The sequence below is a fragment of the Pleurodeles waltl genome, chromosome 6, assembly GCF_031143425.1.
Source record: "Pleurodeles waltl isolate 20211129_DDA chromosome 6, aPleWal1.hap1.20221129, whole genome shotgun sequence".
Lineage (NCBI taxonomy): Eukaryota > Metazoa > Chordata > Amphibia > Caudata > Salamandridae > Pleurodeles > Pleurodeles waltl.
The window spans coordinates 1,178,356,525-1,178,365,737 of NC_090445.1; the positions used below are offsets into that span (position 1 = coordinate 1,178,356,525).

A 9,213-nucleotide genomic window follows, 5' to 3' on the forward strand; every position below is an offset into this window, starting at 1 on the left:
CCAAAAATAAAGGTACTTTATTTGAGTGACACCAGGCCAAAAATATCTTAGAGGCAATACTCCTTCTGGAGGTAAGTATTATACACAGTATGTACACTAGAGACCAAAATCAGGTAAGTAAATAGTCATAGAATAGTGTAAACAGTAGGAAATACAAGAGGCCTAGGGGTAACAAACCATATACTAAGAAAGTGGAATGCGAATCACAAATTTCCCCCTAGGCAAGTTTAGTGTGTAGAGGGGCACTGGGAGTGTAAGAACACCAAAGGTAAGTAAAATACCCCACCCCAGAGCCTAGGAAAGAAGCAGTAAAGTACTGCAAGTTTCTTCAGGACACACTACAAGTCGTGATTAGAGTTATTGCACGACTGCAAGCAACAAATGATGGATTCCTGGACCTAAAGACCAGTGAAGAGAGGAGACCAAGTCCAGAAGTCGCAGAAGAATCCAGGAAGGACAGAAGCCCCTGACAACCTAGAAGATGGTGCAAAAGAGGATTCTTTGGTTAGAAGAAGTCTGCAGAAGAGGACCAAAGAAGATGGCTGCGGGTTCCTGCGTGGTGCAGGAGTTGTCCCACGTCGAGAAGTTGGATGCAGGCTGTTTACGTCACCGGATTCTTCCAACAAGCCTTGGTTCAAGCAAGGTCGCAGTTTGTGTCAAAATGGCGCTGCCTGGACCCAGGAGGGACCCAGGGGCCTCAACTCAGACTGAGAAGGCAGAGGGGGTGCCCAACACTGGGGAGAGCCCACAGAAGACCAGGCAGTACCCACGGGAGTCCCAGGACACGGGGACAAAGAAGATGCAAATTGCGGTTGGTGAAGTACAACAAAAGAAGGTCCCACGCCGCCGGAGAACAACTCGGCGAGTTGTGTGTCGCAGGATGGAGTGCTAGGGACCTGGGTTAAACTGTGCACGAAGGATTCTTGGAAGAAGTGCACAGAAGCCCAGGGAGCTGGAGATGACGCAGTGCACAGGGTTACTGTCACAAACCGGAAAGGCAAGTTCTTACCTCCTCCAAATTTGGACAGCTGGACCTTAGGACAGTCTGGGTCGTGTTGGTCCACCGCCTGTGTTCCATGGAGCATGCTTGTTGTCAGGAGAGAAGTCCCAGAGAACCAGTTGTCATCTTGGAAGGTGCCTGTAGGAGCAGGGAAGTGATTCAGTCACTCCACGGGAGATTCCTTCGGTTCTTCTGGTGCAGGGTGAAGACAGGGAGTCCTCGGAGCATACACCCCTTGGGAACTGTTGCAAATACTGGCTGGAGCTGAAGTTGCTGGTCACAGGAGTCGTCCTGGATACTTTGTTGCAGTTACATTGGTTCCTGGATCAGTCTGCGGTTGATCCGATGGTCAGAAGCTGAAGCAGAGGATGGAGAGGATTCCTGGAGGAGTCTTGCAAGCTGAATCCGAAGAGGAACCCACAGGGGAGACCCTAAATAGCCCTAAAAGGGGGATTGGCTACCTACCCAGGCATGCACCTATCAGGAGGGGTCTCTGACGTCACCTGCTGGTTCTGGCAACTCAGATCTCCAGATTGTCCCCACACCTTGGAAAACAAGATGGCTAGTGCCAGAGACACACTGGAGGAGCTCTGGGCACCACCCATGGGGTAGTGATGGACAGGGGAGTGGTCTCTCCCCTTTCCTTTGTCCAGTTCCCTGCCAGAGCAGGGACTGGGGGTCCCTGAACAGGTGTGTAGGAAGGTAGCCTCTTTCTAGCATTGTTACCCCTACTTTTGGCCTGGTTATGAGTATGTGTCAGGGTGTTTTTACTGTCTCACTGGGATCCTGCGAGCCAGGAACCCAGTGCTCATAGTTTGTGGCCTGTATGTGTATACCTGTGTAGTGCCTAACTGTGTCACTGAGGCTCTGCTAATCAGAACCTCAGTGCTTATGCTCTCTCTGCCTTTAAATTGGTCACTGTTGGCTAGTGACCACTTTTACCAATTTCAATTGGCAACCTGGAACACCCTTATAATTCCCTAGTATATGGTACCTACGTACCCAGGGTATTGGGGTTCCAGGAGATCCCTGTGGGATGCAGAATTTATTTTGCCACCCATAGGGAGCTCAGACAAATATTACACAGGACTGCCACTGCAGCCTGAGTGAAATAACGTCCACGTTATTTCACAGCCATTTTACACTGCACTTAAGTAACTTATAAGTCATCTATATGTCTAACCTTCACTTGCTGAATGTAAGGTGCAAAGTTACTAAGTGTGAGGGCACCCTGGCACTAGCCAAGGTGCCCCCACATAGTTCCGGGCAATTTCCCCAGACTTTGCGAGTGCGGGGACACCATTACACACGAGTGCTATATATAGGTCAATACCTATATGTGGCTTCACAATGGTAACTCTGAATATGGCCATGTAACATGGAATTGTCCCCCCATGCCAACTCTGGTATTGGGGTGCCAATCCCATGCATCCCCGGGGCTCCAGCATGGACCCCGGGTACTGCCAAACCAGCTCTCTGGGGTTTCCACTGCAGCTACTGCTGCTGTCAACCCACAGACATGCTTCTGCCCTCCTGGGGTCTGGGCAGCCCAGTTCCAGGAAGGTAGAACAAAGAATTTCCTCTGAGAGAGGGTGTTACACCCTCTCCCTTTGGAAATAGGCGTGCAGGGCTAGGGTGGAGTAGCCTCCCCCAGCCTCTGGAAATGCTTTGAAGGCCACAGATGGTGCACTCCCTGCATAAGCCAGTATACACCGGTTCAGGGATCCCCCAGCCCTGCTCTGGCGTGAAACTGGACAAAGGAAAGGGGAGTGACCACTCCCCTGTCAATCACCACCCCGGGAGTGGTGCCCAGACTTTCTCCAGTGTGTCCCAGCCCTCTGCCATCTTGAATCCAGAGGTGTGAGTGCACAACGGAGGCCTCTAAATGGCCAGTGCCAGCAGGTGACATCGGAGACCCCTCCTGATAGGTGCTTCCCTGACTAAGTAGCCAATCCTCCTCTGAGGGCTATTTAGGGTCTCTCCTGTGGGCTTCTCTTCAGATAACAAATGCAAGAGCTCACCAGAGTTCCTCTGCATCTCCCTCTTTGACTTCTGCCGAAGATCGCCTGCAAAACTGCAACAAAGTAGCAAGAAGACTACCAGTGACATTGTAGCGCCTAATCCTGACAGCTTTCTCGATTGTTTCTTGGTGGTGCATGCTCTCAGGGCTGTCTGCCTTCATCCTGCACAGGAAGACAAAAAATCTCCCAAGGGTCGACTAAATCTTCCCCCTGCTACCGCAGGCACCAAACTTCTGCTTCACCGGTCCTCTGGGTCCCCTCTCACCGTGACGAGCATGGTCCCTGGAACACAGGAGCTGGATCTAAGTGACCCTGACAGTCCAGTGGTCCATCCGTCCAAATTTGGTGCAGGTAAGTCTTTGCCTCCCCACGCCAGACAGTAATCCTGTGTACTGCGTGAACTGCAGCTGCTGGGGCTTCTGTGCACTTTTGCAAGGAATCCTTCGTGCACAGCACAGCCCAGGTCCCCAGCACTCCATCCTGCATTGCTCAACTCGCTGAGTTGACCACCGGCTTCGTGGGACCCTCCTTTGTAGTGTTGAGACGACCGCCGTGCTCAGTTTTCTTGAACCCGTGTTCAAGTACTTCTGCGGGTGCTGCCTGCTTCTGCATGGGCTCTCTGTGTTGCTGAGTGCCCCCTCTGTCTCCTCGTCCAAGTGGCGACCTCCTGGTCCTTCCTGGGCCTGGGCAGCACCCTTTTTCTCCAACCGCGATCTTTACAGCTAGCAGGGCTTGTTTGCGGTCTTTCTGCGTGGAAATAACTCTGCATCCTCCAGCATGCCGTGGGACATCTTCTGCGCAAAGGAGAAGTTCCTGGCATCTTCTATTATTGCAGAATCTTCAGCTTCTTCCACCCGGAGGCAGCCATTTTGCACCTTTATCCGGGGTTTAGTGGGCTCCTGCCCCCCCCCCAGACACTTTTGTGACACTTGGACTTTGTCCCCTTCCTTTGCAGATCCTCAGGTCCAGGAATCCGTCTTCGGTGCTTTGCAGTCAGTTGTGGTCTTTGCAGAATCTCAGGAGGTTCCACTTTTGCACCTTCATCCGGGTTACCAGGGGCTCTTGTTCTTCCTGGACTCTTCAGCTGTTCTTGGACTTGGTCTCCTCTCTCCGCAGGTCTTCAGGTCCAGGAATCCATTGTTGGTGTCTTGCCTGGTTTCTGCACTATTCTTTATCGCAACTTCTAATGTGTTCTGAGGAAACTTGCTGTACATTACTCCTGTTTTCCTGAGTTCTGGGGTGGGGTATTTTACTTACCTTTGGTGTTTTATTACACTCCCAGAGCCCCTCTACACACTACTCTTGCCTAGGTGGGAAACCAGCTTTCACATTCCACTATTTTAGTATATGGTTTGTGTTCCCCCCTCGGCCCATTGTAACCTATGGCGATTTTCACTATTTTATGACTGTTTACTTACCTGATTTTGGTTACTGGTGTATATTTTTTGTATACTACTTACCTACTAAGGTATTATAGCCTCTAAGGTATTTTTAACCTTGTGTCACTAAAATAAAGTACCTTTATTTTTGGTAACACTGAGTATTGTCTTTCTTGTGTGTAAGTACTGTGTGACTACAGTGGTATGGCAAGAGCTTTGCATGTCTCCTAGTTCAGCCTTGGCTGCTCTGCCTTCAGCTACCCCTAGACAGTCTGGCTTCTAGACACTGCCTACATTTCACTAATAAGGGATAACTGGACCTAGTATAAGGTGTAAGTACCTTAGGTACCCACTACAAACCAGCCCAGCCTTCTATATGCATGCATTGCACCACTCTGTAAATACGGCGCGGGGATTTCGGCCTTATTGAGCCACATTAATTTAAAAAATAATTACTATAAGCTGGCGCTAGGGGACTATCAATATGCCCCTTAGATGCCAGAGGATGCCTTATGTCATGCATTGCAGAACTAAGAACTTCTGTAAATCAGCCATATTATTCTGTCATGCTAAACACCCTGTCTATTCAAAGTCCAGTACCAGCGCGCTCAATGAGAAGTGTATCAATGTCTGTTGGAAAATGGGTTATTGGTAAGGGCAGGTAAGTACCTACACTTAGCAATAGGCAACTAACCTCCCCTTAGGTCCAGTTAGGTCTCAGTAAATTAAACCTAGCTCAACCCTTGGTAGCTTGGCAACGAGCGACAAGGCATAACTTAGGAGACAAAGCGTAAAGCATTTCAATATGACAAAACAGTAATGAAATAAAACACAGGAAACAGTTTAAAAATCCAAAATCAATTTCTAAAAATAGATTATAATTTTATCTTTAAAGTGACACCAAAACAAATAAAATCAGATAAGGGGAACCGGAGATATGAATTTTTAAAGAATCCATGCTTTCTAGTGCATAGAAGCAACTAGCGCTCAAAGGGTTAAAAAAGGTCACACTGGAAAGGAACAAAGTCCAGAGTTCAGGCCACCCACAAGGTAACACTGTTGCACTTACTTTCAGAAGTGTTTGATTCAGGAAAGTGGTCCACAGCACCAGCCAAGGGTTCAGAGACTCTGGTGTGCCTCTTGGGGTCTGGGACTACAACTCCCACAATGCACATCTTCAACTTATGGAGTTGCTCCAAACGTCTCCAAACTTATGGATCTTCTCCCAGAGGTCCTTTTTGTGTCCTTGAAGTGTCCACAACCTGATCCAAGGTTTCAGAAGCTCTGAGTTGCTCCTTGGAAGTTGGGACTACAATTCCCAGAATGCACCAGGTCAGAGTCCTCAAATGGCCCCTGTACACTGGTCAGTTGGGCTCTGCTTGCAGGACTTGATGCAGGGGACTCTGGGCAGCTCCTTTGTACCTGTAGCAAACAGGGAGTCCTTTCTTGAACCAGTAGAAGACAGGTGAAGTCCTTTTAGTGGTGAAGCCCAAGTGTGCAGCTGGTGCAGTCCTCCAGAGTGCAGTGTCCAGGTGCAGGTCAGGGGTCCAGCAGGGCAATCCTCCTTCTCCTGTAGTTCTTCCTTGTTGGAATCTGATAGGGATCTTGTAGGGAACTGAGGTGTGGGTGCAGATCTGCCAGTTTTATCCTTGGTGAAAAACAGTGGGGTCCTGGTTCTCCAATCAGGGGCAGGGTCCTTCCCCCTGTGATGACCACTTCGTGGGAAGTGTGGCAAAAATCAATCCCAGGGAACAACATTCCTCAAAAATCCATCATGGCTGAATCTGATTTTTGGAGGTTACATCTGGCTGAGCCCACCCACTGGTGTGGTTAAAAATCCTAAACACACCCCTCGCCTAATCTAATCAAGGGGCCACCTAATTGTCTGGGTTTGCAGGATGTGAGGATGTTGCTGGGTTGCTCCAAATGTCCTTCTCTGCCTTTGAAGACCAGTTTGACAGCCCTCCCCCTTCCTGCTTCCCCATCTGCTGAGGGGAGATCTCCTCCCCCAGGTACATCTCTTTGTGTGGAGCCAGGCCACTTCACACCTCATCAAGGCAGCCTGGCCAGGCTGACAGAGGCTGGCCAATCAGAGCAAAGCAGCAAAAACACTGCAGGGCTGAAGTTGGCAACTTTTCAGGTAAAGTTTAAAACTCTTTACCTGAACAAGTTATATTAAATCCCACAACTGGAAGTTGTGGGATTTATTATAACAATTAATTTGATGACAAACTTGTAGTATTTGTGACTTAAGGGGATTTTTTTAAATTAAAATAAAGTCTCTCTGTTCTAGCCTATGGAGGCCATTCACTACAATGAGGGAAAAACAAATGTGACTGTTTTACCTCACCAGGGCTATAAAACTATTTTTATAAGGTCTCTGCTTATAGTTGCATGGCTGCCAGCCCTAGGGGCACATAGGGCACACATTAGGGGTGACTTATATGTAAAAATAAGGTAGTTTAAGACTTTGGTACTACTTTAAATTCCAAAGTCAAATTTGCATGTAACTTTAATTTAAAAGCAGCCAGCAAGGCAGGCCTGCCTTTAAAATGACACTGGGCACCTCTGCAGTGCACCTATGTGTGCACTACCTATGCTAGGGTCCTTAAACCTACATGCCCTGCCATATACTAGGGACTTATAGGTAGGTTGACTTAGCCAATTATAATTATCCTAATTTGCATACTGATTTTACACAGAGCACAGGCCCTAGGAATGTTTAGAAGTACCCAGGGCACCATCAGAGTCAGGAAAACACCAGCAAAAAGTGACAAATGGGGGCAAAAAGTTAGGGGGCCTCTGCAATCAGCCCTGTTCTCTCACAATGTCCAAAGCCCTTTCAGGAGTATCTACAAAAAGCATATGTAGGGCAATGTCCTGAAAAAAGAACATAGCTTTACACAGCATTACTGACTGCAAGTGGCAGTACAGAGGGCCACCACAGTGTGGCAGACAGTTCTTTGACATTTTTTTTAATGAGGTGAGCATTTCTACTTATCCACCAGTGGTTATTTGCTTATTACTATATTTGTATATAAATATATTTAAAGCTCCTTGTTGTTCTGATTTAATCATGTGAATCTATAGAATATACAATACTAAAGAAGAGAAAAGTTAATTCCCTTGAGCTACAGTTCTCCAGCATTGGTGTCTTTCAGAGCCTCACATGCGACCCACTCTCCTCCCTATCGAAGGCTCACTTAATTAGACCAGTTCTTCACCCGTGCATTGAAACCTGAGGTATAATGGCCAGTGAGAGAGTGGTGTAGGCACAGCTCTCACTTGACTGGTTAATTTTGAAGTCTTCTCAAAGGAGGTAAGTTACATTACACTTCTGTTTTAATTCTACTGTGGAATTTGCAACTCAGTTACTGGGTGATTCAGTATGTGAATCTATTAAAGCTATCAATGCTGGAGAGCTGACTGTGGTAGGAGGTAAGTAACATTTGCCCTACCCAATGATGTAATTCTTTAATGCTTAGTTAAGTATATATTTCACATGGACAATAACCATCAGTCAACGCTGACATGGTTCTAGTCATACTTTGTGCAGTTGACTACAAAAGGTAGTAAGTGTGTTAAATGTATGTTGGGATGCTGTTGAGGAGATTCCAGTGAGCTTGCAAGAGCCTGATGCAGAAATGCACCTACAAACCATCATAATATTGAGTATTCAAGCAATTCCAGCTTTTGTTTTGAATTGCCACTTTTGGACAGAGTAGCTACAATAAGAATATTTACGTTTTTCATCTTTTATCTATAGGCTGACCAACCTCCCAGAAATTTACATGGAGCCTCGGAGAATGACTCAGATGAGAAGTCTGGTACAAAAGATGCAGGTGTTACCCCTGTAGATGTTGACTTGAATTTAGTAACTAACTTGCTGGAATCTTACAGCTCCCAAGCTGGTTTGGCGGGACCTGCCTCCAATCTTCTTCAGAGTATGGGGGTGCACCTGCCCGATAATACAGACCACTGAAGTGCCAGCATCTCTGCAGTAGACTGAACCTGGAACGTGGAAAAAACACCATGGAAACTAGAGCTTTTATGCAGAATGAACTTAAATGTTGCATGCTATTTAACCATGGGACTATCTAGAAGAAGTTCGTAAATACACTGATTTCCAATAGCATTAAAGATTTATTTTAAATAGAATTAATGCATGCAAGGCTTCTTTTTTTTCTCAGTGCAACATATGTAAGAGTATTTGATATGATAATGGAAACGTGGATCTTCTGTAAAATCGGCAGACTATATATGAAGTAAAGCAACGTCTGGCATTAGCAAGCTAGCCAGATGGTTATTATTTTTTTTTTATTGAAAACGTGCCACAAAAATTAAAGGATGGGAGAAAAAAAACACGTCACTGCCATATTCGTGCAATAAAAAATGTTTCCAGCAGTCAGGGGTATTTAGAAACAAACCTTTTTAGTTTTAATGCAAATAACAGGAAACATTATATTTATTGGTTCGATATGTATTGATTTTAGTACTGAATCCTCAAAATATAGTTTATAATGAGGATTAAAAAAATAAAAGGATAAAGAATTTAAAAAATAAATAGCCAAAGTGTTGGTCCACAGCCCTGGCACTGAAGTGCATTTCTTTTCAGGAAGATGTGTGCTCGTGGTTGGGCAAAATGCCAACCCTCGTAGCACTGGAGATTCAATGATTGAAGTGGGTTAACCCGATGTCCCATGTTGTATGCTGTGCAGAAGCAAAATGTAAATGACATTTGAAAAGACAGTGAATGGTGAGAGTTGAGCCAAAGTGCGGTATCTGCTCTGGGTCACACCCATGATGCAGGAAT

The 9,213-nt window shown here is 46.4% G+C and overlaps 1 protein-coding gene across 1 annotated transcript in view; it reads left to right on the top strand.

Moving 5' to 3' along the window:
- LOC138301751 (protein ecdysoneless homolog) overlaps positions 1-8,871 on the top strand; it is a 277,339-nt gene extending 268,468 nt beyond the window's left edge. Inside the window, exon 10 of the mRNA XM_069242263.1 lies at positions 8,167-8,871. Coding sequence (XP_069098364.1) covers positions 8,167-8,382 — 216 coding nt within the window. The 3' untranslated portion in view covers positions 8,383-8,871. The remainder of the gene's footprint in view (positions 1-8,166) is intronic.
- Positions 8,872-9,213: the final 342 nt, after the last annotated feature.